Source organism: Phyllostomus hastatus, unplaced genomic scaffold (genome assembly GCF_019186645.2).
Source record: "Phyllostomus hastatus isolate PE091 unplaced genomic scaffold, TTU_PhHast_1.1 phas_scaffold_39, whole genome shotgun sequence".
Taxonomy (NCBI): Eukaryota; Metazoa; Chordata; class Mammalia; order Chiroptera; family Phyllostomidae; genus Phyllostomus; species Phyllostomus hastatus.
In genome coordinates, this window is record NW_025334028.1 from 5,762,431 (window position 1) to 5,789,937 (window position 27,507).

At 42.6% G+C, this 27,507-nt stretch overlaps 1 protein-coding gene across 16 annotated transcripts in view; it reads right to left on the bottom strand.

Moving 5' to 3' along the window:
- Positions 1 to 27,136, bottom strand: part of PARD3 (par-3 family cell polarity regulator) — a 686,648-nt gene extending 659,512 nt beyond the window's left edge. For 15 of the 16 annotated variants that reach the window (XM_045819999.1, XM_045819993.1, XM_045819992.1 and 12 more), the window contains exon 1: positions 26,707 to 27,136. In XM_045819999.1, coding sequence (XP_045675955.1) covers positions 26,707 to 26,826 — 120 coding nt within the window. In that variant the 5' untranslated portion in view covers positions 26,827 to 27,136. The remainder of the gene's footprint in view (positions 1 to 26,706) is intronic. The other variant, XM_045819997.1, reaches the window with a different exon arrangement.
- Between the last annotated feature and the right edge of the window lie 371 nt (positions 27,137 to 27,507).

Consider the following 27,507-nt stretch of genomic DNA (forward strand, 5'->3'; position numbering starts at 1 on the left):
GGCACCAACTGAGAAATTGTGACACATCGCTTTAATTTTTAGATATTTGTTACTTGTAATGAGAACACAGTAAGGGAATGCACCTTGACTCAACTATCACCATGTAAGTTTCCTTCAAATATCACCCTGACTTGCTTCTGGACCCAGTGCATCACAGCACAAGAAGTCATCAACAAATTATGCAGGCCTAATTCAAGGACAGTGTGTAACCCAAACACATTCTGATCAAGCAGTGTGAGAGGAGCTACACTTGTACTCACTAAGAGTTCTGAGACATTGTAGGGGAGCAGAGGCAGCACCCAGGCTCCTCCACTGAGTGTTAGAGTCAAGTTTTGGAAAGGCTACCTACGGAATCTTGGAGAGCCCGATGTACTCAACCAAGCTTGGGGCATACCAGAAAATCTTCAGTGAGGAATTTCTCCATTTTTTATAATCTCAAAATGTTAACATGAGCTTCACATCTGCTCTTTATAAATAATCGTAATTCTCACAATAACATCAAACACAAACACAAGTACTGAGCACTCCACTTCTGACTGACCAGAAGACCTGCAGTACTAGGAGGACTCCCTACTCATAAATGCTCTTCTCTTTACCCAACAGTGTACAAAGGTTAAGTTATTCTTCCTATGTGCCAGCTTTCCTCCAAGAAGGACTGAGCAGTGAGCATTTATACCTCATTTAGTTTAAAATATTTTTGAGCATTTATACATTACTTAGTTTAAAACATTTTTTAAAATATCACCTTTTGTCAGTGTGTTAAAACTTAAGATTTGGTTGAATCACGCTGAATTTATTTTAATCCAAGAAATAATAAGTATGAAAGCACCAATTTGGGAATTTAACAGGTTAAATGATGTAACTCTCATATAGAAATTTTGGTTTCTAAATATTTTCTCTAAAATACATTTACTTGAACTTTTAAATATTTCTGATTGATGTCAATTTTTATTTGGAATAACTGCCCCAGGATGTATGTTATTATTTGAGATTATAATAACTCCTCCAGCACATTTTAAATAAAAGCAAGAGATTATATAGTTTTAATTTATCACAAAAATATAACCAATCACATTATTAAAACTTTAGGAATAAAAAACAGACCCACCACATCCCATCAGTCTAAAACAAATACTAATATTGGTTTAGTACATTTCCAAATCATTTTACTGAATTCTTTTAAGTACTTGGAAGCATGCTATATATAACACGTGCATCATGTAACTGTTTTTGAAATTGCCCAAGTTTTCATTCTAATATTTGAAGTATTCTAAAAAGTGTATAGCAATCTAAGTTATACAACATATATAGCAAGATATTAAAATTAAAGAAAGAAAACTCTAGCCCCCTATGAGATGGCAGGAGTAAAATGATGCAACAGATTTTGGATGTTTTTACCTTACCTAGTGAATTATTTGAATAATAACACAAGAGTAAGTCAAAAGGGAGATAAGCTTTCTCCTGGTATTTTCAAATATAGCATTTTAAAGATTTTTCTTCCCTTCTCTCTTCCTGTCTCTTCATTTCTATCAAAAACCCTCAAGTGCATTACAAGAGTAGCTTTACTAGTAATATTCATTCCTCTCAATTTTCAATTCTCAACCCCTCTTTAGAAAGTTTGTGTAAGAAATCCAATCACCAACTAAATTTCCTCACTGCTTTAGAACTGCTGGAAATGGTTAAAGTAGATACTGAAACTTATTTAAATTAATCATAGGGACAAATATTAAACTGTTCAACACTAGACAAAGAATTCTAAGGACTCTTATGAGGAAAGTAATTGCTAACACTTCATAGGAAGCTGTCCATCTTTCAATACACATAGCAAAGCTACCTGGGATGCTAGCTTTCATTTTTACTTAAACACTAAAATGAGCAATGATTTTGTCCTTTTAACAATAAATGGTTTTTAAAATCTCAATCTTGCTCAAGTATCACAGTTATACTTTTGAAATCCCAGAAATCGAAATCCATGACTTTAATAATTTTCTCCTTATTTCCTTAATTTTCCACTTTGAAATACAACCTCCTACAGAAGCTAAGGTTGACCCAAATGACTCCTTCTGGCAACCATTCTTAGTTCTCGCTGAAGTTCTGACCCGTAATCACAGACTAAAAGTGGCCAAGTGATAGCACAGCATTTGATGCTGGACTAGCCCAAATAAATAAACAATACCCCACTGGATGTTAAAATACTAGATTTCTGGTAGAAAGGGCCTCATAAGGAAAGTAGCAAATAGGCTTACCAGGGAATGGTAGAAGCCCTCTGACATTCCAAAAGGAATGTCACCTGGCAGTGTTCCAAAAGAAACACTACTGCCACCAGAGGACTGACCTACAATTTTATGAATGGCAATTAGTCAGCAGCATCTCATAATACCTGAGAATTAGAAAGGAATGGAACTCACCTACTAGCATACAACAGGGACCAACATATGAGATCCAGACACTGATCCACTTAATGTTTCTATTTTCATAACATGCTCTAAAGATCCACTCAAAATTTTTCACTCACCGCTTACTATAAATATTTTAAAAATTTAGCCCAGGCTGGCGCACCTCAGTGGATTGAGTGCGGGCTGCGAACCAGGCATTGCAGGTTCGATTCCCAGTCAGGGCACATGCCTAGGTTGCAGGCCACAGCCCCCCCAGCAACTGTACATTGATGTTTCTCTCTCTCTCTCTCTCTGTTTCTCCTTCCCTTCCCTCTCTAAAAATAAATAAATAAAATCTTTAAAAATATATTTTAAAAATTTAAAAATGAGTTGTAGGGTCCTCCACATATTTATTTTCCAATATGCACAAATGCATTTGTTTATGAAAGCCCAAATATGTCATGCAGACTTCAAAGAAAAAGCAACTAATACACATCATTAGTTAAGGTAGATAAAAAAACAAAAATGGATATTCACAGTTGCAAACCTTTTTAAAAGTTCTCTAAAGTGGTTAGTCTAAAAACTAGCACCACATCCAGATCAGAGTCAAGTAATCAAAAAAACTTCTAGGTCTTTCACATCCTTCCTTAATCCCTGAAGACTTGACAAAAATCACTGGAAATCTATCATTCACTTCAGGACTACAAGATAACACCCAGTTCATATGAACAGTACTAACAAGCACAGAGTAATCCAAGCACATCAGGTAACAAGGACACCTTCTTCATGTATAATGGGAGTAACATAACACACTCAAAAGAAAAGGAAAACAAAATAATAATGATTCCAAAATGGCAGAATCTTAACAAAAGACAGATGTTGATCAGGTAATCAGATGACGTTATCACATCAGTGAGAGGGCAAGTCGCCAAACAAGAAAGAACTGTTGCGCAAACTGCTAAGAGTAGATGTACGTGCAGCTGGTCTGAATCAAGCCCGGACATTTAAGCAGATACTTGGTTGCAGATACTTGGCATTTTTGCATCACATTAAAGGTGGAAAAAATCTCTGAAGATCAAATGAAATGTATCTGAAAGTAAAACAGAAATAACCTTCATACTCATAAACCAGCTGAGAAAAAAATGTCATCTCACTCCCAAAGCACAGAGCAGAAGGGGCAGCTCACGTGCACTGACAAAGCCCCAACCACCAGACTCACCCAAGAGTCATGTAAAACACAGGCAGCCATGGGGACGAACAGGAAATTATCTAGAGGTGAGGAAACCTTTGAATTCCACTCCATGTGACATTCCCGGTGTGGATAGTTTGAGTATTAGACATTGGTTTTCAAACTGTTTTACACAGAATCTGAGTTCAAAGAAGCACTTGTGTGTCTCCCTGAAAACACAGAACAAGTTGATGGAGTCATCTTTTAGCTGCCAATCCATCCCTCTGCATCATCAGCACGGAAAAATCTAAGCAGTGGGCATAAGATCAGTCAACAGAACAACCCTGCACTGACTGCCTACCTCTAGGTCAGGCCCTTTAGATATACACCTCTCATTTGATCTTCAAGGAGAAGTAGGTATAACAAGCTAATAGGATCAAAATGAGGCTGAAGACCTCATTCCTGGGCCCAGGGATGCATAGCTGCAAAGCAGCAGCAGCACTGACACCCACAGACCCAGGAGGTTTCCTCAGCAGAAACAGGGAGCAGACCCCCATGGAGGCCCAGCGTACACTGGTGCAACTGTTTTGGAAAGGAAACTGGCAAAATGAATAAACTGAGAGCCTTAAAAATGTTCATAACTTCCCACCAAATAAGTATACTTTAAATAACTCAAACTATGAACCAAACTTTTTTTAAATCCTCACCCAAGGATATGTTTATTGATTTGAGAGAGGGAAACATCAATCGCTGCCTCCCATACACATCGCAACCAGTGCTGAACCTGCAACCAAGGTATGCACCCTGACTGGGGCTCAGACTTACAACCTTTCAATGTATAGGATGACACTTCAACCAAGTCACCCGGCCAAGGCTGTGGACCAAATTTTATATACAAAGATTATCACAGTGTTTTTCAATGGTGAAAAATGGGCAAACAAACTAAATTTCCAATAATAGGCAAATAAATAAATATGTATGTGTGTGTATATATATGTTATATATGTATATATATGTATGTGTACACACACACACACACACACACACACACACACACACACACAGAGGGTCTGGCACAAATAACGCCCCTTTTATTACTGAAAAACCTTGCATTACAAAATCATAAGCATGTAATTCTGTAACATAACAATATCACACTCAAGCACACCATATGACATTGTAGGTGAAATGTGCCAACTAAAACTATAAATTAGTACACCCATACTGTTACCCTCCCATCCCCACTCAAGCAGGCATTACCCCTGTCAGACCCTGTGTATCTCCACGCAATTTTTTAAATGACAATTTTTTAAAGAACATGAGACAATGCAAATAAATTAGGTAAATTAAGTAATTAGGAACAATTGTATATGAATCACAATTGCAATTATTTAAAAAAGTGTCTACAGTCACACAAACATAAAGACAGACTGAAAATAAATACTCAAATTTTAGATTACTCTCAGTGGCAAGATGATGGGTGACTTTTTACCTTCTATGAAATCATTTATACATTCCAAATTCCCTGTAATGAAATTGTATTTATTGTATTGTAAACAATTAATGTTTAACATATTTTTCAAGAAAATGTTCATCAGGCCCGCTCAAACTCAAACTACAGAGAGATTTCATCTGCAGGAGCAGAATGTCTGCAATACTGCACAGCTTTGGGTCAAGGTAAAACTGGTCACTTTCCTGATTAATCATTGATGGATCTGGAAGAACCTCTGCTCCAGCATGCTGACTCCAGAATTACAGAGAGATTTCACCTGCGGGAACCAACTGTCTGCCACACTGCAGCTTTGGGTCAGGGTAAACTGGTCACTTACCTGATTAATCATTGATGAATCTGAAATTGCCACATTTATTAAAGATGTGCCTTCTAAGGTAACAGTAACACACCCAGAAGCCTGTAATCTGGTGTGAGCAAGCAGTTTCTAAACTGTGATAAGATTTCTTGTGGTGTTCTCAGAGGACAAAATCCAATGAAATAAACTATAGACTGTGTCTGTTTAAATAAAACACTTACACAGTGCCTTCCACTTCCTCTGCCGGCACAAATTCACCCACCGATCAGTCAGATCCCCAAGGAGGCATGCACAGTAATGATGCTGCTGCATCAACAAAAGGGAGAAAGGATACTAAAACAATTTCCCTGGCAATAGCACAGTGCACCCATGATAGATTAGCTGAAAGTCACAGAGAATAAAAACTTAGAGGCCATGTCCCCTCTGTGACATAGCCAACAAGCTCCTCATTGCCCTCATTTCAGACGCTCACTCCTGCACAGGCAGCACCCATGCAGTGGACTGTAAAGAAATGAGAAGAGAAATACCAGGAAATGGGAAGACAGTGCAAATCCTCCTTAAAATGAATCAGGAAAAATCAAGTGGTAGCCAAGTTAATCCCCCCAAAATGAAAAGGACAGAAAGTTTTGTCGTAAACTTTTTTCGACAATATTCGAAAATATTCCAGCAATGTATTCCAATATAAATGAATGTTTTTAAAGATTTGCTGAGTCATACAAAAATGGACTTCCTTTAACCCATAGAATTACACAAGAGAATTCCTTATTATTTGAAAGATAGCAAAAGACAGTCTGTGACTGTAAAATAAACCTCAAGTCTTTCACTGGAAAACTCACACAGTTCAGTAACAACAATCCCTTCCATGCCGGCCTCCCACACGTACACGTGCACAAGCACACATGCATGCAGGAGCAGTGCACACAGTAAAACATAATTCTACTGCAGGAACAAAGACAAGCCTCACTACTTTAAGATGCTTCTTCGTCTACTCAGTTAGGCAACACACAATACAACTCCTATAAGAGTAGTCCTAAATCTGGCCAGACAGACATTATCATTTTATGACATTACACCACTCTGAATGAAAGGAAGAGATTGTGATATCTGCCACCACAAAGCAGCAGCCACACTGAGGCCACCAGCCAATTCCGGCCACCCTAAGGTAAGTCTAGGCAACCCGGACAGTCACAGGCAAAAGCCGTTTCCCTGAGACGTCACAAACTGAGGAAATGCTCCACTGGGCTGCTGGCAACCACCAAACCAAGGCTTGCCCATTTCCCAAGACATGCAGTCTGCTGCCAGCAACAGCATGCAGGCCCCAGGGCAGGGCCTGTGCCAAGGGCAGCCAGCCCCACTCACTACAGGCAGATGTCAGCACAGGACCACACCCAGGCCCAGCCTGACGCTTCCTAGGAAGCCGTGGGCTAGGCCAGCACTGTGCTCTGATTGAAGGACGAGTTCTTCAAAAGAACTGCTTCTCCTTCTGGGTTAGAGGCAAGAATGAGGGACATGTGATGAGGGGGGGGCAGCAAGAGACAGGACAGCACAAGTTCCCGCCTGTCAGTGACTGCCCAGCATCCCCTGGGGGAGCTAAGATGGTGACGCCTCCTGGCCTCCCGGGCCTGCACATGCAACAATGCCGTCCTGGGCTCCACACCAACTTGATCCCATGCTGCCCACTCTCCACTGCATCCAACTGCCCGTAGCCTCTGCAGGCACCTGCAGAACTGCTGGGTCAACCTCAGGGCAAGGTGCATTTGCACTCATCTGCTCTGCAGGGATCTCCTGCTCAGCCCCACATCAACACCAGGAGTGAGGAAACGCGTGATGACAGAAAGGAGTCCAAAGGGCCTACCAAGTTCTTAGAGGGAAGATATGGAAAGAGAAATATTTCCAGGCTCCAGTGCTCTTCTCTGACTCAATCCAAAAATGTTTCCATTAATATAGCAGCACCTGTTCTTCCATTATCAACTTTCACAGTCCTCAGAGTATAGCTAATGAAAAGAAACCCTTAATATTCATTCACACTTAATTATGAGAGATGTTGTTAGGTCTTCCCGCCAAGATGCAGGCATGGGTAGATACACTTTGCCTCCTCACACAACCAAAAAAAGGACAACAACAAATTTAAAAACAGCAACGAAAAACCCATAACTGCCAGAAAAGCAAACTGTATGGAACTCCAACAACCAAGGAGTAAAAGAAGAAACATTCATTCAGGCTGGTAGGAGGGGCAGAGATGGGCAACTGGGGCAGAAAGGACACACAGCATGACAGCAGCTGGTGTAGCAGGTGGTCCCACATTCACATGCTGATAAACCTGGAGGAACAACTGGGAAGCGAGACAGACCGTGCAACCCAGGGTTCCAGCTCGGGGAAATAAAGCCTCAAAACCTCTGAATGGAAAAATCTGTGGGGGTTGAGGCAGCAGGAGTAACTCCCAGCCTCACAATAGAGTTGACTAAAGAGACCCACAGGGTCCTAGAATGTACATAAACCCACCCACCTGGGGAATCAGCACCAGAAGGACCCAGTTTGCTTCTGGGTATCAGGGGAAGTGGTTGAAGGTGGGTGAGAGCCAAACAACTAGCATTGTTCCTTCTAGGACCCCTCCACCACATACATGGCTAAAACCCACCAACATGGGTTGCCCTACCCTGATGAATACCTAAGGCTCTGCCCCCTACCACATAACAGGCGTGCAGAGACAAAGAAATATGGCCCACATGAAAGAAGAGATCAAAGCTCCAGAAAAATTACAACAAAGCAATGAAGAGATAGTCAACCTTTCAGATGCAGAGTTCAAAACACTGGTAATCAGCATGCTCACAGAAATGGTTGAGTATGGTCACAAAATAGAGGAAAAAGTGAAGGCTATGAAAAGTGAAACAAAGGAAAATGTACAGGGAACCAACAGTGAAGGGAAGGAAGCCGGGACTCAAATCTACCGATTGAAGCAGAAGGAAGAAATAAACGTTCAACCAGAACAGAATGAAGAAACGAGAATATTAAAAAAAAATGAGGAGAGGCTTAGGAACCTCCAGGACATCTTTAAATGTTCAAACATTTGAATCATAGGAGTGTCAGAAGGAGAAGAGAAAGAGCCAGAAATTGAAAACTTATTTGAGCAAATAACAAAGGAAAACCTCCCCAATCTAGCAAAGGAAATAGACTTCCAGGAAGTCCAGGAAGCTCAGAAAGTCCCAAAGAAGTTGGACCAAGAAGGCACACACCAAGGCACATCATCAAGTTACCCAAAATTAAAGAAAAAGAGAGACTCTTAAAAGCAACAAGAGAAAATGAGACAGTTACCTACAAAGGAGTATCCCATAAGACTATCAGCTGATTTATCAAAAGAAATCTTGCAGGCAAGAAGGGGCTGGAAAGAAGTATTCGAAGTCATGAAAGGCAAGGACCTACATCCAAGATGACTCTATCCAGCAAAGCTCTCATTTAGAATGGAAGGGCAGATAAAGTGCTTCCCAGATAAGGTCAACTTAAAGGAGTTCATCATCACCAAGCCCTTATTACATAAAATGTTAAGGGGATTTATGTAAGAAAAAGAAGATAAAAAATATGAACAGTAAAATGACAACAAACTCACAACTATCAACAACAAACCTAAAAAACAAAAGCAAAAATGAACTAAGCAAAAAACTAGAACAGGAACAGATTCACAGAAATACAGATCACATTGAGGGCTATTAGCAGAGGAGGGGAAGGGAGAGAATGGGAGGAAAGGTACAGGGAATAAGAAGCATAAACAGTGGATACAAAGTAAACAGGGGGGGATTAAGAATAATATGGCAAATGGAGAACCGAAGAACTTCTATGTACCACCCAGGGACATGAACTAAGGTGCGGGAATACTGGTGGGGGTGGGGGGAGTGGGGGGTACAGGGCAGAGGGTAATAATGGGGAGAAAAATATGGGACAACTGTAATAGCATAATCAATAAAATATATACTTTTAAAGTATTTTTTAAAAGATATTTTTAAAACTTTTAGTTGTACACAGCCAGAAGAGTATTCTTTATTAACTTTAAACATTAGTCATAGCTGCCCTACAATTTTCAAGGACCCTGTTTTTCCACAAAGGATATATTTCACCCTCTTTTACCCACTTTATGGACAAGTCATCCACCATATGGAACTTGCATATCCGCCCATAATCTTTATGGTGACATCTGAGCACAGGAAATCCAGCCTGTCAAGCCACAGTTGTCAGCAGTGTAAGGCAGAGGATGCTGTGGGTTTCTTGTGGAGATGGCTGCTGGAATAATCACACACTGAAGAAAAACATTTTAAAAATCTTTCTCAACAGTATCATCTTCTTGTCTCTTAAAAATTCACCCACTTTTATTTCCAAGTAATTTCCAAGCATTATTTCCAAGTAATAATACATGTAACAATATAGTCAAAATTACTGAGGTAACTTCCTTTGAAAAAGTACATGTTTACATAGTGAATCTTTATACCCCTTTAACTCAGTGTACCTATTTTTGAATCTCTGGATTGTGGGTGGGGAGGGAGGAAAAACACAGTTTGGGCTATGCCTAAGGCTGTGGAGAGATAACCCAGTGTGGGCTCAGACAATGGCATGTGGTGCCCAGGCAGAGAAAAGCCCAGCCAGAGCACAGCCTTGAATGCCACTGGGCAGGGTGAGGGAGACACAACTGTCCTGTGGCAAGAGGAGGCCTCTTAAACTTTCTGCACAAAAAAAAAAAAAAAAAAAAAAAAAGGAAAGAAAGAAACCATAGCCCTGGCAGCAATACAGAGGGAAAGGCTGGAAAAACCAAGGTGAGAGAGAGAAAACAAAGGAGAGAATTCCAGGTGAGGGGACAACACATACACAGTGAAGGGAACTAGAAAAGTCAGCATGACCTTGGGGTCAGTACTGTCACTCTTCAGGGCAGAGTGGAGAGAAGTGGTGGGACAGCAACAGGAAAAGGTGGGCTGGGTCCACTGTCAGGCTGGTAAGTGTGAATGGGACTTGGAAAACCATGCAGAACCATGGACTTCTCTGTCCTGGAGAGTCTGTGATGAAAGCCGTCCTTAGGAAATGTGTAGGGTGAGTCATTTCACCTGGGGTAGATGTTCATGACCCAGGAGATAGCCATTACAAATGGGGACTGAAGAGTTGTTTATTCCCAGACCAGATGCCTCTCAATGGCATGTAAACTAGCTCATTTTAAGCAGAACTGAATGGATGTAAGCAAGACTACATTTGGAGTATTACAGTTGAGTAGCATCTTACTCAAAGGTCTGGCTATAAACAGCAGGGGTAGAGTAGTGTATGCTTAAACTCTCCTTGAAAATTCCATGTAATCACTGAGAAATACAAGAAGATGCTCCCTGATGGGGGACTGAGGAACAACACCACAGAGTGGACAAGGGTTTCCCCCTTCAAATGTTACCCTCAGTTCACACCACACACTCACCACTGGGCAGCCAAAATAACTACCTTACCCTTTTCACTGTCTCTGTCTCTGCTGAGCACCCAAAATTTAATCCATTAAAGCATTACTGTGATGCAATACCTATAAGCATCCACCAAAAAGAAAAAAAGAAAAAAAAAAAACCACACACACACATTAGAAAAATAACTGTTCTTTAAACATGACACTTCTTTGGCAAATGGTACAGAACTTAAAATGTCACTGGATATACTAAAGTTGACCTCCACTGTTTTCCAGGATCCTACGTAAGAACTCGTGTTCTGATCAGTACATATCATCTGAAGAGCTGCCCTCCAAACACTGCTCATTAGCAGGCTGATGGAACCACCTCACTTCCTTGTCCGTGTGTAAACTCAGGGGTGCTATGGCTTATTTACCTCCCAGGACATTCCAATAAAGGGAACATGAGTGGCACAATCACTTTGAACCTCTGAGAAGATGATGCCACATAAACCTAAGGTGTTATTAACATTATCTCTTTTGACTACATAGCCTGGGAACACTGTCAGATCTTTGGACTCGTGAAATATGAATACAACTACTTCTTAGGTTTGACAGCTTCAAAAGTTCAGGGTATACATTTTATTACCCATGTCTAGATCAAGAAAAGGACAATCTTAAAAAATTATACAAAACAATAAAAAGATTAAATGTTTAAGGCTACATGCAGTACACACACATGCATGCACAAATACCGATGTCAAAATTAAGGTGGCCACGAGATTTCTGACAGTCCCTGCATTAAGAAGTAGAGCTGCTGTCCCCTCCCCCAGAGCCTGGGTCACTCAGTGACTGGTTTGGCACACAGAAGATAGGGATAACGATGCTATGATGGTTTCCATGCTGGTGACACCACGTGCAGGTGCTGTAGTTAACATTCCCAGCTGAGCCCAGGTTTCTAGCCACCCCCCACGAAGCACCAGACATGTGAGTGGTCCCATCTAGGACTTTTCAGAGTATGTATGTCATCTGCCAGCTGAGTATCTCCCAGCAACCCCCAGTGAAACAGAAGATTCCCCAAACTGAGCTCTGCCCACATTCTTGACCCAGAAAATCATGAGGTATCCTTACACAGTTGTTGTAAGCCACTAAGTTTCAGATGGCCTGTTAGGTGGCAATACCTATATATACATTAATTTTCAAGCAACAATTTTGCTAATCAACTCATGGTTATGTGCTATTTGAAACTGCCAAACAAGAAAGAAAATTCTTACATGGACATCTCTATCAGGTCTATAATATTCAGTACTAGTTAAGTTCTTTTAGCTAAAGTATATTTGAAGACAATGTTTTAAATATTATTATTACCAAGAACTGTACTCTGCAGCTCTGAAAACACCCTTAAGGAAGTGATTTCTTGTTTTAATCACCTCTTGCCAGTTTCAACACAAACCCTGGGAGCACACTGCAGGGTGCTCAGTGTGCTTGGTGTGCTCAGCACCACGGGAGCCTGGGGAGAGAGAACTGGAAAGGCCTGCACAGGAGTGGCCGCCTAAGCCCAGGCTGACTGTGCAAGAATGGCAGCTGAGTCACCCGCCCTCTTTTCCCTACTTTTAGAAATATATAAAATGGGTAAGGAGCCATGTTGATAGGAGAAACAAAAATGACAATGCTTTGCTGAAGATGACAGAACTGATCCATGGGCAAGTAAATCCTCTCACTGATGCTCAAGTCCAAGAGACCTCAGATCACAAGCACACGCTGCCACCATCAGCCAGGTAGCCCTTGGTGACCTGGTGTGGGGGTGGAAATTGTTAAATGGGAATGTTCTAAGAAGGTTAATGAAAATGTGTGTAAAAGCACTCCCCTCTGACTTATGAAAGAGGGAGTGCTCACAGTCTTCTCTCACAGTACTGTTCCCCCAACACAAGGATGTATATCGACAAACAAGCTGAAAAGAAACTGTAGCCAAAAGACTATTTATTTAGTCCACTGCTCATGAGCCCTCTTACCTGCTCTACCTCAAACCAAAGATCTTGGTTGGCCATGCTTCTCTATGTCATGGGCACCCAGAGGATATCACCTGAGTCAGGCCATCACTCATGCATCTTACTCATCTTGATCTTTCCCTCCCCACCTCACCACTATCCCACTGCTCTTTTTTAGTGCCTCTCCTGGATCCCTGAATGCAATTCTATTAGTATAATGGTTATTAAACTCACACTAGATGTGATTAAGAGTTAACAGGTAAGCCGTGACCAGCGTGGCTCAGTTGGTTGAGCGCTGTTACAAAAAGCAAAAGGTTGCTGGTTCAAACCAGGGACAGGGTGCATGCCTGGGTTATGGGCAGATCCCTGGTCGGGGTGTGTGGAGAGAGGCAACTGTTCAGTGTTTAAAAAAATCATAAATACCCAGTAAATAAAACACTGAATAATAATTAGTGGAAACTCCTTTAAAAAAAAGAGTTCACATAAAAACCTAAGAAATAACTAATACAGCTGCTGTCAATTGTTTCTGCAAATAAAACTCAAAGTAAACAGGCAGAAAAACTGACTTCAAAAGTAGAAATAAAAATATACAGACTGGCCTATTATCACAAAAGTGACCAGACCCAGAGCACCCTGCCTGATCCTCTCAACTTGTATTCTGGAAATTTCTGTGTACAGCTAAAAAGAAGAGCGGGGTCCCACATCACGCAACACAACAACCCCACAGGGTCTGGACACTGTTCCAGACCAGCCAGTCACCACCCTGACCACATACAGCCACTGAGAAGCTGTGTAGAAATACCAATATCCAACCCCTACTTGGAGATCTAGCTTCCTTGGCTTGTGTGGAGACTGGGCTTCCATTTTGGAAGATGCTTTCAAGTGTTCCTACTTGTAGTCTAGGGATCTGGTTAAAACACAACTTCTAATACAGAGTCTGGGATGGGATCCAGGATTCTGTACTTCTAATAAGCTTCCAAGTAACGCCAACGCTGCTGGTCCACAAACCATACCTGAGTATCAAGGGTCTTCAAAGGCCAGCCCAGCCTTGTTCACCCTTACCAACTTGGTCATCCCAAAGGCACACTTCTTCTCTAAATCCACAAGCCATTCATGCAAACCCAAGTGAGAACAAAACTTGTTCTTACAGAGCTGCTACACCCAACACACGAGCCACACCAGCGTGGCATGGTGTGGTGGTCACAGCACAGGCTCTGGAGTCAGAGAAGACCAAGCCATGCACCAGATGCAGCTTTCTTATTTTCTTCAGCCCAAGTGTTCTCCCCTGTAAACTTGGGATTACATCAATGCCACCACCCTATGGGATTTGAATATACACATAAAGTAATGAGCCCAGCATTTATGACCTGACACACAAAATGCCCCATAAATGTAAACCATTCCCAATAGTAGTGGGATTGCCACTACTATTTCCTGACACCATTGTTTCTAGGTTCTCCTCCAACCTCTCTGAAACCCCTCAATAAACTGGGACTGAGAAAACACAAAAGGTATCCTGTTAAAGGTACTTTCTCAACAACCTCCCAACCTACTAGGCAGATAAACAATGCCCCTGATACTGCATCTCTTGTGCAAGAGCTTTCAATCATCCATCCTGACCCAAAAAGCTTAACTGCACCAAAAGCAAAAACTGAGCTAAAAGTACTGCTCCCCCAGGACCAAAAACTCTCTGCATCAGACTAAAATCCCACATATAAAAACAGACTAAGATCTGTCTAAACTCCCCCAGAAAAGAGGGAACTTAAATGTTCTCAAAAAAAAAAAAAAAAAACCCGTAAGGTAAATATGTGAGCCGATAGTTGTGTTCATTAACTCAAGGGGGGAAGCTCTTTACAATGTAGATATGAGGTCTGCCCAGAAAGCATCCAGGCAAGTAATACGAAAAATAGAGACATTTATGAAGAAGATACAAGCTATATAGGACAATGACGCCTCAGTCCCCTTCAAAGAGGGCATGCAGGACCTCACACAGTTCTCCCAATCACCATCAGCTGCCCTGTCACACTTTCCTGAATTTCACCAATGGTCTGAAACCTCTTCCCTTTCAAAGGTGATTTTTGTTTTTGGAAAAACCAGAACTCACAGGGTACCACATCTGAGGAGTTTTTCACAGGGTACCCAGAGTTTTGGGGGAGTTTTTCTTTCCAGCTTTATTGAGGTATAACTGACAAATAAAATAAAACTCTGGGGAGTTTTTCTTTCCAGACTGCTGGGACACTCTGGAAAGTTTTGAAAGCATCAATTATCACTTTCATTAGCAAGGCACAGAAAACACAGGAAGTTGTGAAGGGAAGAGCTACATATAAATTCCAGATTCCCATACTGTTCTATCTCTTTTTCATGTCCTTTCCTAAAAGCTTTGGATTTCAAATGCACTCATGTGAAACAATGCTTAAAAACAAATACTGGAAGGGATCAAAGTCAAATCATGAACATTGCACAACTAGATAAGCTTTATTATTTTAATAGCTACTTAGCAACTTCCCTAAACACAAATGGAAAGAGGAGGGAAAACATTTTTAATGACAAAATGTGTAAGATCCTCAAAGAAATGAAAACAACTTTCAACATTTTGGTGTGGAAAATATGAATGAGAGGAATGGCCCTCTTGAACACAAAGCCAGCGTGCTGTTGACAACTTCGAGACTCTGACTTATGGACACTACCATGCCCAGAACCCAAGCAAGCCTTCAACACAACACTCCCCACTTTAGCATGATGAATAGTTCAATTCTAGGGTGATGCCTTCAGGTGACTGGCACTGGGTGCCTTCAGTTGAACTAAGGTATCAAAAGTTGCATCAATCTGTCAACCCTTACGACCACCTTCCTAAGCAAAATATGTTCTGTGCTCACTGATCACTGCTGCAGCTGCCCAAAACCACAACCTTGAGATGTGGAGAAGGGAAAAGAAGTGTTATGGGCACATCACTTACAGAGGCCTGTCTCATAAAAGACTAAAGAGGTCACAAATATGTTGACTTTCCCTTTTTATTTTATAACTCAGATAATCTCTTTGAGCTCCAGGGCATTCTCAGAACTACTAGTTAAGAAATGCTAAAGGAAAAAAAATATTATTTACAGTTTCTAGTTTTTCCAAGTTTCAAAAGATACTTTAAAATGTGTAACCAATGCCTTTTAAAATATTGTAAATACAGCAAAGAAATTTTACATAATTTCCTTTGATCCAGCAGTATGGCAGCTACAATTGTTTATGAAATAACAGTGGCTAATAGTAAAAAAAAGAAAAAGAAAAAGCACACAACTAAGACAGTAAGACAAAAACAAGTGTCCTCAATCTGTAAAAGAATCGGCTTTAACAACTGGGTGATCAGGACATTCTTGTTCCTCTATTTCCAATGAATGCTAGTAAAACCAACACTGGAAATTCTATAGTACTTTTAGAAGAAAAAAGGGACCCTTTAACAAATCATCTTGAAAAAAATGATACTTGGTAGCATAAACCAAATAAAAATCAAATTGACTGTATGAATTAGCCACAAAAGTTGTGCCTAACCTTAAAACTGTGCCTAATACTTAAAACTTGAAGAAAAAGAAAAAGATCTAGTATTGACTAAGAGCCTATTACATAGCAGGGGCATTCTCTACATTAAATCATTAAAGCCAACAAAAGAGAGCATTTCCAAATTGCAGATGGGAAAACTGAGGCTCACAGAACTTACAGAACTTGACAAAGTTCAAAACTACTTTAAAAAACAAAACAAAACTGAAAAAGCTCTTCTGTTGTGGACATATTTGGAGCATATAAAATTAATGGCAGTAGGATATTTTCAATCCCTTAAATTGCAGGTGAATGTTTCCATAATTTGGTAGAGAACTTTTTTTTATTTTATTTTTTCATTTTTTCAATAATTTTTTATTCCATGATTTTTTAAGGAAGAACAGTTTAACCATACATTCACTCTGACACATCTAGAGCAGTTCTAATGACCTAAGAAGAAACAATACAGCAGAGTTTATCTGAGTGACCCTAAATCACTGGCAACCAAAAACAAAGGAACAGTACACTAACATCAACTCCATTTTGCTTCCTACAATGCTTTATTTCTTTTTACATCCTCTGTTTGAACCCTAAAATTCATCCCATGAGGTAGGAGATATTTAGAAGCCAAGGATCCTGGGCTTACAGTGTTATCCTTCTTGCTCTCAGACACACCAATGAGAGATATTTGTTCTGAACCCCAGTCCAGAGCATGTCATTTTACCTGCCTGCTTCCTAGAAGAAAAATAAAATCTACCATCAAACTTTCCATCTTCAGCTAATTGTACTTTTGCAAGCATCTGTATTTTAAGAAGTGGGTCATAAAGTATGAAAGATAAAAGTGACTCACCATAGAAAATTCAGGGTTTTTGCTGGGGAAAAAAAAAAATTCCTGATAGTACATGCCCTCCTAATTTAAAATTTACTAATTTCATATTCCTTACTACAAATGCAGAGAAAGCATTTGTCTTTCAGACATAGTTGTTTAAATGTTTATCAATTTAAATGGTGCATTTCTCATTCAGAAACTCTTAATTTGTCTGAAAGTTTTTTCCACAACCCAAACCAAGTGGTAAAGATACCAATCCTTCATTCTACTTGAATCGATTTGGCGCTTAGCTGCCATGTTGGTGATTCAACAGGAACCAATAATACCCTGCACGGTTCCCCTCCCTCTTCTGCAGGTGCTGCTGGCTGCATGAGAAGAATCTCAGTGCAGAGTATAATACTGCTGGGCAGGAACCTGGCTATTGTTCACACCAGACTTTGCACAGTAGGCTTCAGAATTATAAATTACAATGCCCCTGTGGATTAAGAAAGTAGGTTCCCAAGAAAACAGTTTACTATATTTTTAAAGATTTTATTTATTTAGTTTTAGAAAGAGAGGAAGGGAGGGAAAAAGAAGGAGAAAAAATCAATGTGCCAAAGATTGGCAGGTTGCCTTTCACATGCCCCCAACTGGGACCTGGCCCCGCAACCCAGAATGTGCCCTGACCAGGGATGGAACCAGCAGCAACCTTTCAGTTTGCAGGCCGGCACTCAATCCACTGAGCCACACCAGCCAGGGCTATTTTTTATTCCTGGATTTAAAATTGAATGTAGAAAATTAAAACACAGACATGAACAATTTTTTGTTTTTATGATATACTCAAAAGAAACAGAACTGCCCTAGCCTGTGTGGGTCAGTGGATTGAGCGCCGGCCTGTGGACCAAGAAGTTGCCAGTCGGATTCCCGGTAGGGGCACATGCCTGGGTTGCTGGCAGGATCCCCACTTGGGGGCATACAGGAGACAACCAATCATTGTTTCCCTCACACATTTGATGATTCTCTCCCTCTCTCTCTCCCTCCTTTCCCCTCTCTCTAAAAATAAATAAACAAAACCTTTTTTAAAAAATGAATAGAATAAAAAGCCCATTTTCTTATCAATCACCTTAGTGTTTTTCATCTGTTACTATAACATTTTCAGTAGTTAGCTATTTTAAGCTTTTGAGATATATAGTGAGCTGTTTTCTGAAGTGTTCGAGAAGAAACATTGATTTTTATGATAAAATATCTCAAAAAGGCCTTTTCAGAAATATAAACCCTATTACTTTCCTAATTTAAAGAGATGCAATACAAATAAGGAAAACAATATACCAGAAAAAAATAAACCTGAGTTCCAAAAAATTAAGTCTTACTGTGTCTGAATGTTAAAGACATAAAAAGTGGGAGAAATAATACTACCTGCCCCATCTAAAACCTCTTATATTTGCTTCATGAATATGTGTGTATTAACATGTATACACACATCATACATTTAGTTATACCTCACAAAGGGAATACTTCTGAGCATGTATTTATTTACAAGATAAATACATTACTTTACAAGATACTTATCTTGAGGCAATAAAGAATTCTGACGGATGCCTCCAGGCAAAATATACATTAACTTTCACTAGCATGTGCTTGACCTGGAGGAAAATCTCCATCATTCCAAACTAAGGGAAGCAAAATATTCTCACTGGGAGGGTAGGTGGAGTAAGAGAGTCTGTTCCCTGTCAGCTCCCCTGAAAAGCCATGCACATCAATCAACCCTCAGAGGCCTGTGAGCACTGTAACCAACCTAGCAGACCAGGAATGTCTGTCCTCAGGGGACTGACAGCAGGAGCCCAGTCCGGGACTTCTGGATACGGGAAGATGAAGACAGGGAAACAGAGGCTTGCAGAGCTTGTGATATTTGCCAAAGCTCAAAACTACCAAAAACTGGAAAAAAGCTCTTCCATTATGACCTTCCTAATCAACCTTCATTCAGCAAAGTCAGCTGATGAACTGGGCGGGAAGGAATCTCTGGCTAAGAGAACAGGTGAACAGTTAGTTGGCTTCAGGCTTTAAGGCGTGAGAGGACAGTAAGGAGACAGGGAACTTGGAGGCTCAACAGCCAAGAGCTCGCCAGGCAGCAACAGGAGAGAGTGGGCAGGCCAAAGAAAGCAGGGTAACATATTGTATGGAAAACTCCTAAAAATGACCAGTTTTCATTTGAGGCTTCTGAGCATCTCTGGCATAGAAATACATATTTTATGGGACTCTCAGAACTATAAAATTCCTAAAAATGAAGTTTTATTTGCAGTGGCTATGTAGTATATTTTTTAAAACACCTTTATTGAGATATCACATCCCATAAAATTCACCCACTTAAAGTATACACAATTCAATGATTTTTAGTATATTCACAAAGTCATACAACCACCACCACTATCCAAATTTAAATCCCCCTAAAACAGACCCCACAGCCATCAGTAGTCTCACTCCATTACCCCCAGTCCTAGCCAACCACTATTCGGCTTTCTGTATTTATAGATTTGCCTGTAATGGTCATTCTGTATATAAGAAATCACAGAATATGTGGCTTCCCTCATAATTCATGTTTTCAAGGCTCATCCACGCTGTAGCATGTATCAGTACCTCATTCCTTTTCATGGCTGAATAATATTCTAATGTATGGATACACCACAGTTTGCTCAATTAAAAAATGAGTTGTTCCCATTTTTGGCTATTATGAATAATGCTACTATGAACATTCATGTACTTTTTGTGTATAGACAGGTGTTTTCATTTCCCTTACACATAATTTTTAGTCTATTTTTAAGAGAAAAAATAAATAACTGACATTTCATATAATTTGAATATGAAGTTTGAGCTTTATTTCTAAGTTCCATTATCTGTTAATGGAGTAAAAAGAATAAACAAAAATATTTAATGGCATAAACCACATAAAGATAGCAGGCCAGACACATGAAGACACAGAGCTACGAAGGAAAACCATTTTTACATAATGTTTCCTAATGCAAAAAATTCTAAATAGAATAAAATAATGACTAAAAGACAAATATAATCACGTTTGTACTATGTTCACGAAACTCTGCATTTCTACTTTCCAAGTAAAACAGTAAAGACACCAAAAATAGGTAAAACTGTATAAACTTACTGACTCCCAGATGCTACTGGCCTGACCTTGGCCCCACCCAGGACTGCTAGATGAGTGGCCAAGCAGGAGGAAACCCCTCTTGTTGGCCTAACCTACCAGCTCCCCTCCCCCACTTGAAAAATGACCTATGGAAAGCACCTTCCTAGACCAATTTTACATATTTCTTTCCATCCCTCCCCAAATGTAATCATCTACTGAGTGTTCACTATCACCAACTTGCATTGAACTCCACAGGGAAGTAAAAGTTCCCAGGACAGATGGAGGATCTGTCAATGGGTTAGTGGTGCAGGTGGGACTTTAAATGTTACCTCTGTGACCAATTCATCTACATTCACCATGAGCCTAGAAGCACTTCACATCAGCCAGACTCTTCCTGCAAATCTCACATCCTAAACTTTTCTATTTACTCTTGGCAATTTCCCAAGGACCCCAACTGACAGAATTAGAGGCTCCAGGCAGAGCATAGGTATGTTTCAGGCCAGATTCCTACACCACACTGTCCAGCTGCCTTGAACCTGGACTAATGCAAACCCCAGGACTAACCTCTAGCAGACTAACCTCTGCTTGGTCTGAACAACAGACCAAGCTCCTTCAAAATAGCTGACACTAAAGAGTAACCCCAGGAACTCCCAAATCACCTTAAATCTTAGCTTCAAGTACAAGCTCTTTGTGGCAATATGCCAAGTGCAACAAACATTAAAGTCCTTACAATTAGCAAGTGCTAGTTATAATCTCCTAAGTAAAAGTGTATGTTGTATGTAAAAATGTGTACAATGTATTTATTCCCAACTTGGTATTTACTCAACCTATTCAGCCTCTAAGATGACAATGTGGTAGATGTTGGCTATACAAGTTAAGACTGAAGCAGGGCCATGGCCTTCATGCATTGTACCTGAAGGAAGAAGGAGCACACTTCTTCTGTTCCGCAGACAAACACACTAGAGTGCCACACAGTACAGCATGTTCATTCAGGTGATTGCAGGCACTGTGGGAAGTCCCCAGGAAAAGTAAGAAGAGGGGAGAATTTCAGCGGGCTTCAGGAGCAGAGCGACTGGTCTGAGCTGAGGCTCAACAGATAAGCAGTCATGGGAGGAGCAAGCAAGCATTCCAGGCAGAAGAAAGAGAAAAATGCCAGAGCAAAGGTAGGAAAATGCTAGCAAGTCCAAGTGTGTCGGGGGTGAGGGAGTCTGGAGAGGGAGTCTGGAGAGGGAGTGGCTGCAGGCAGGAGGGGTTCCTGCAAGGACAGCCATGCTGTGGTGCAGGACCTGCCTCCAGGAAAAGGGGGAAGAGGCACTTAGGCAGAAGAGGACAATGAGATTTACATTTTAGAAAGACTGGCCTTTCAAACATATTTACTTTCTTCTTTCTTTTTGAGAGAAGACAAAAAGTGTTAATAAAATAAAATTTCATTTCATTTCACTATTGTTATACTTGCCTCTTTTGTCATTCAAACTCTGAAATAATGTAAGTATTTTCCTAAAAGTTTCAATAAATTTTTAAGTGTATAACAACATGTAGTTATTCACGGAAAAATCTCACACCAGACACAAGATTTTTCACCAAACCACGACTTACATGATTTTAGTAGTCAACAGTCCTCTCCTGGTCGAAAAAAAAGGGAGGGAGAGCATTTTCAAAAGTTACTGTCCATAATCTCAAGTTGTCACTTTTTAAAAAATAACAAAAAATTATTAAATAACTCTAAGATTTCCATGCCTGAGAGACAGAAGCAGTGGCCCAAAAACCAGAGGCCCAGATAATCAAGCTAGAACACAGCCAACATCTGCAGCTATGACCCTTCCTGCCTTGCACACGCACCACACACATAACCTGTGCTTACAGCCATGGTGCCCAGGCAGCCAGCGACATTCTCACCTGTTCTTTAATTAAAATACACACCACTGTCTTAAGCAAAAAAGAAAAACCCAAACAGGCAGAAGATACTTGGGAAAGTTTCCCAGTGACTAAAACTGTTTGATGAGTAAGGACATTCAAGAGATTTGGATCCAGGACTGAGTTTCACATTCATCATCCTATTCAGTACTCACCTTGGCCCTGCAAGGGGAGGTCCCATTTTAGAGATGATGAAAATAAGGCTCCGTGGGGTTGGTTTGCCAGAGGTTAAATGGTGAACAAACCTAGGTATCCACACCCAATCCAGACAGCAGTGAGGTAAGAGGTTCCCATAACTCCCTCCCTGCCTCCTCCTGGCCTCCAGAGCCTCCTTCTGTGTCCCACTTCGTGTTACTCAGCAGTCAGCAGCACAGGCAGATCCCACATATCCTATACCACTGCTTCAGTCCTCTGCCCAGAGGACCACTTGTCCACACTACTGCCCCGCCCAAATACCCCAGGCCTCCCGAACCATCCTGTTTTACCCTGGCATTTACAGTCCTCTTCTGCTTGATTTCGCCCACCACCTGACACGCGTGCTCCACAGGAGGCAAAACAGCCCAACAAGCCTGAAACACTTCTGTTCACCCTGCTTCTCGTCCTACAAGGTCTTCCCTTCTGCTTCTCAAAGCAAACAGTCTCCACATCACATGCCCAGACCCCACTGCACACCTACAGAGCCAAACGCCCCAGCCAAGCACGTGCTTTCTGAGGTCACTCCACTACCCACTTAGGAAGCACTGCCCTAAACCAAGGCCAGACATTCCACTCAACAGACCCAATGCAAACCCAGTGCCATAATGACCACTCCCATCTCTAAAATCCAGAAGCAATCAGCACCATCCTGCTGTCAATTAATGCTAACACCTACTGTTATTTATAGTTTTCTTTAATTGTCTTGTCTTCTGTATCATATGTGTCTTGAATGCACAAATTTAGTCTATTTCTTCATAGAGCATGACATTTTTAAACAAGTTTAGAGATTTTCTTAAATCTATCTTGTAACCAGTTTTGAAGCACAGCAAGAAAAACAGGAAGCCTCACTCAAGGCCACCCTTGATTCACTCACAATGAAGGAGTGCCCAGCAAAGCCCTCAGGAACCAAGGACACTACACTAAAAAGCCACTGCAGCTGGGGCTCTGCACTGCGTTGGGAACCACGGATGAGTCAGAACAAGGGCACAAGAACAGACACATACACAGGCAGTCAGTCCTCCAACATTAAGCACTTGAGAAAAGTCCATGTAACACGGTTCTCAACATGGAGCAGATCACCCTTCTTAGAGAGGGGGTCTGGATGAAGACAGGTAGGTGGGGATGAACCGGCAAAATGTTGTTACCACTCAGTGATTGATCATAAGCAGAAAAACAGCTTTTTCACTGGAGGGGGAAAAAAATGCTATGACTAAGTGTAAGGCTTTAAATATCTGCTTATTGAGGATATTTTGGGTATTCAGTCACACCACTCCACTGTCAGAAAAAATTGATTTGTTTAACCTGAAAACAGCTCAAATATAATACTGAAAGTGCCCCAGCACACCACAAAATGCTTGCTGCAGAGAAAGCCTTAGTGACTTGAGACCTTTCTTTCTCTTATCCTTTCCCCCACTTTGGCTTAGTTGGCTTTTATACAGAGCCATAAATATGATCTTCCCACATTTTTCCCCACCAGATGGGAGTTTGTGTCATGCCACATGTTACCTAGCAACCTAGACACCACTCTCCAGCTTCCCAGATACCCAATACAAAATTATCTTGTTCTACTAAACAATAAGGGGTAAGGAAGGACTACAGAATAAAAGTTGAAACAAGTGTTAATATGTGTTGCTTCATAATTACAGTATTTTAAATAGAGTTGGAGAAATGGGAAGAAGGACTAAAGTTTCATTGTAACCACTGCTTGACAACTTAAGAGGAAAAAATACAAGTAGACCTAGAAGATACTCAGGTTCTTGAAACATTTGAGTCAACAGTGGTGGGATCCAATGACTGAACTACATATATACTGCAAAGCCCATCTTAAAATTCACCTACTGAGCTATGAGTTGAACTTAAAGAGCATCTGAATAATTTTGCAAACCCCTGAATGATTTCTGACTCCTCCCTCTCATTTTCTCCAACTCCAATGCTACCATCACCCTAAGAATAACCCTTCCTTTCTTCCCAACCTAGTAATAAACTTTCCTTCAAAACCCAGCTCCAGTGCCCCTTCTCTTTGGGGTGGCTTCCAAGACTTCTATAAGAAAAATGCACTTCCTTCTCCGTGCTCCCAGGTCACTGTGAAACAACCACCATTAATATTTTTTTCAAAGGTCCAGATCTATCACTGAGGCTTCACAACTCCATTTAGCTAACATCTAGAGGCCTTTCCTTTTATCCAGTGCACAGCACACCAGTCCACACCACACCAGACCATACCACAGGCCTCTTCCACTTGGAAGGCCATGGAGTCTCTTGTCCTAGATTCTTACAGTCCAATTTCCACAAAGCAGCCAGTGGGTCCCCCACATGTCAAGCACCTAGAACAGTGCCTTGGACATAGCAAATGCTTAAGAAGTTTTGTATAATGAACAAATGGCTCAAGCAACTACATTTTTATCTCCCAAAAAGACTATTCAACCAATGTGTATTGTATGCAAAATGAAACATGACTAATTTTAAGCATGTAAATAACTAATTTAAGCATGAACATTTCAAACATGCTTCAAACAAGGAAATGTGGATCTCCTCTCCCCACTCAGGAACCTAGGCACACTGCAAAGTGTATATTATCATATTCTTCTTACAGATTTTTGTTTAAGATTTTATTTATTTTTAGAGAAAGGAAGGGACAGAGAAAGGGAGAAAAATGTCAGTGTGTGCAGTTGCCCATCAAACACCCCCTACTGGGGACCTGGCCAGCAATCCAGGCACTGCCCTAGATGGTGACCCTTTGGTTCGCAGGTCAGCATTCAATCTACTGAGCCACACCAGCCAGGGCATATTCCTCTTTTCTTTCAGGATTTATTTTGTTCATTTCCAGGGCACACGTGCAACCCAATTACTGTCTTAGAACACTTAAATCATAAACTGTCATTCACAAGCAATCCTTTAAAAAGTAAATGTAGGTGTAGAGGGTACTGTTACCCACCATCACCACTCCTCCTCTCCTGCCCCACCACTAGCACTGCAACTTAAATAAGTATCTACTTTCTGCTAATTTTATTTGATTTTCAATATGAGTTCAGTCAACTGTAAGGTACATTTTAGAGCTGTTAAATAAAGTCAACACCTTCCATCATTGTGTCAGGTTCCTCAATGTCCCCAGCATTATCTTTAAAGGGTCAAATTTATGCTACTGTTCCAGTATATACTAAAAGCAATAATATGTAAAAGGGCTTTTTTTCCCTTAATTTCAGAGAAAATTGGGGGGATGCCACCCACTGCACCCTGTACACACTCAAGCTGACAAAGCCACCGTCCCCCCTCACCTAATGTCCCAAAGTTAACAGCAGCCAGGTGACTACACTATGGGGAAAATATGGAAAATTTTTAAAGTGAATATGCTTTCCACCAAACATTACTCATACTTCAAAGGAAATATCCTCAGGTGCTTGAGAGAAAACTTCAGAGCTGGGCTGTTGTCAAACACAGACACAGCAGATAAAACAATTTAACAAAATGCCTTTTCACTTCTGACACATTGTACAGGAATGCAGTTAAGTGGAGACAATGTTATCACTCCACCAAGAAAAAGGGAAATCTACTCAACTCCGGAATCAGGCCCAGGCTCCGCAGTCTCCACACCATATGGAGCTAGCTCCAGATCGGTCCACGCTGGGGCCTCGGCAAGAAAACTTTTAATTCAGTGCCTGATTTCAGGCTTGTGCTTTGCAATGGAGCCCTGCTCCCGAGCCTCTGCATCGATGAGCTCCTGAGCTCAGCCGCGCACGCGAGCTGGTGGAGCGCGCGTCCCTCTCCCGCAGCCTTCCCGACTGCTGGCCCGCGCGACCCCCACACAGCAGCCCACAACGCCGAGACAAGCGCGCGGGCAGGGAGTGAGGGCTCGAGGCTGAGGTCCTTCCCCGATGGGACCCAGGAGTGGAAGGAGCAGACACGCAGCCACTCTCCAGCGTGTGTGGAATGATTACACGCTCCTCCCAACAAAAAAAGTTCCCTCTCCCAGCTTTGCCCGCGAGGCCTGGGAATGGGGAGAGGCCTGGGGCTGGATTTCAACCGCTGCAGGAGGCCGGGGAGAGGCATCCGGGCCAGCTTTGCCCGCGCCGAGTTCGGCTCCGCTCCTCCGGCCGCTCGAGGGGCGCCTGTCACCACGCCAGCCCCAGGCAGAAGCTCGGAGGAGAGGCGTTCGGCCCGGGGGCACGGGGTCTCTCGCGGTCAACCGGGCTGCGCTCGAGGGCCCGGCCAAGTGGAGAAGTTTGCAGCCAGCAGCCCCTGGCGGGGGGCGCAGCAAGGCCCGCGCGGCCGCCGCACTTTCCCTTTCCCCGCCTCCAGCGTGTCCCTCCTCCCCTTTCCAGGAAGCGCCATATTGATCCCGGAGCCTTTCCTACCCCCTCCCCCTCCCTGCGCCCCGCGCGCCCCCGGCCCCTCACCTTGGCGATGGCCTTCCGGTAGCGGGTCACTGCTTGCTGGATGAGGCTGAAAACTTTCATGTGGCCGTCTCCGCACGGCACGACCACCCGGGTCCTGCCGAAGCACACGGTCACTTTCATACCGCCACCGTCGCCGGGGCCAGCCCGCGCCCCTCGCTGACGGCAGCCGAGCGGCCCGGGCCGGGTGCTGGAGGCTGGCGCCGCGGCGCCGCGGCGCCGCTGACCCGGGAGCAGCTAGGGGCGCGGGCAGGCGACGCCGGGGAGCCACTCGGCTCGCATGCCCGGCCCGGCCCCCTCACCTCCCCGCGCTCGCCTCTCCTCTCCCTTCGCCGCGCCCGCGGCTCCGGCCACCTGTTCGGGAGTCTCGCGCGCTCGGCAGCGGCGGCGGCGGCGGCGGCGGCCGGGGCGGTGCGGCGCTCGCGCTCCGGCGGCGGGGGAGGGGACGGCGGCGAGGGAGGGAGGGAGGGAGGGAGGGAGGGACAGAGGGAAAGAGGGGAGGAGCGGCGGCGCACAACACAGCGCACGTGCGGCAGGAGGCGGTGGCTGCCCGCGCTAGGCGGAGCGCGCCCCCGGGACTCCGGCCCCCCGGCCCGGTCCGCCCTTTCCTGGGCGCCTCGGCTCTGCTCCAAAACCCCAGGCGGGCCCCGCGTCCCCCCACCCCCTTAGCCCCTCGCTACCCGAGCGCGCGGCGGGCTGTGCCCGCCACCCCCAACCCTCCTTGGAGACGCCTGCTCCGCTCCCCGGACTCGCTCCGGAGCCCCCCCTCCCGCCCCTTTCTTTGTCACTTTTAATCTCCTTCCT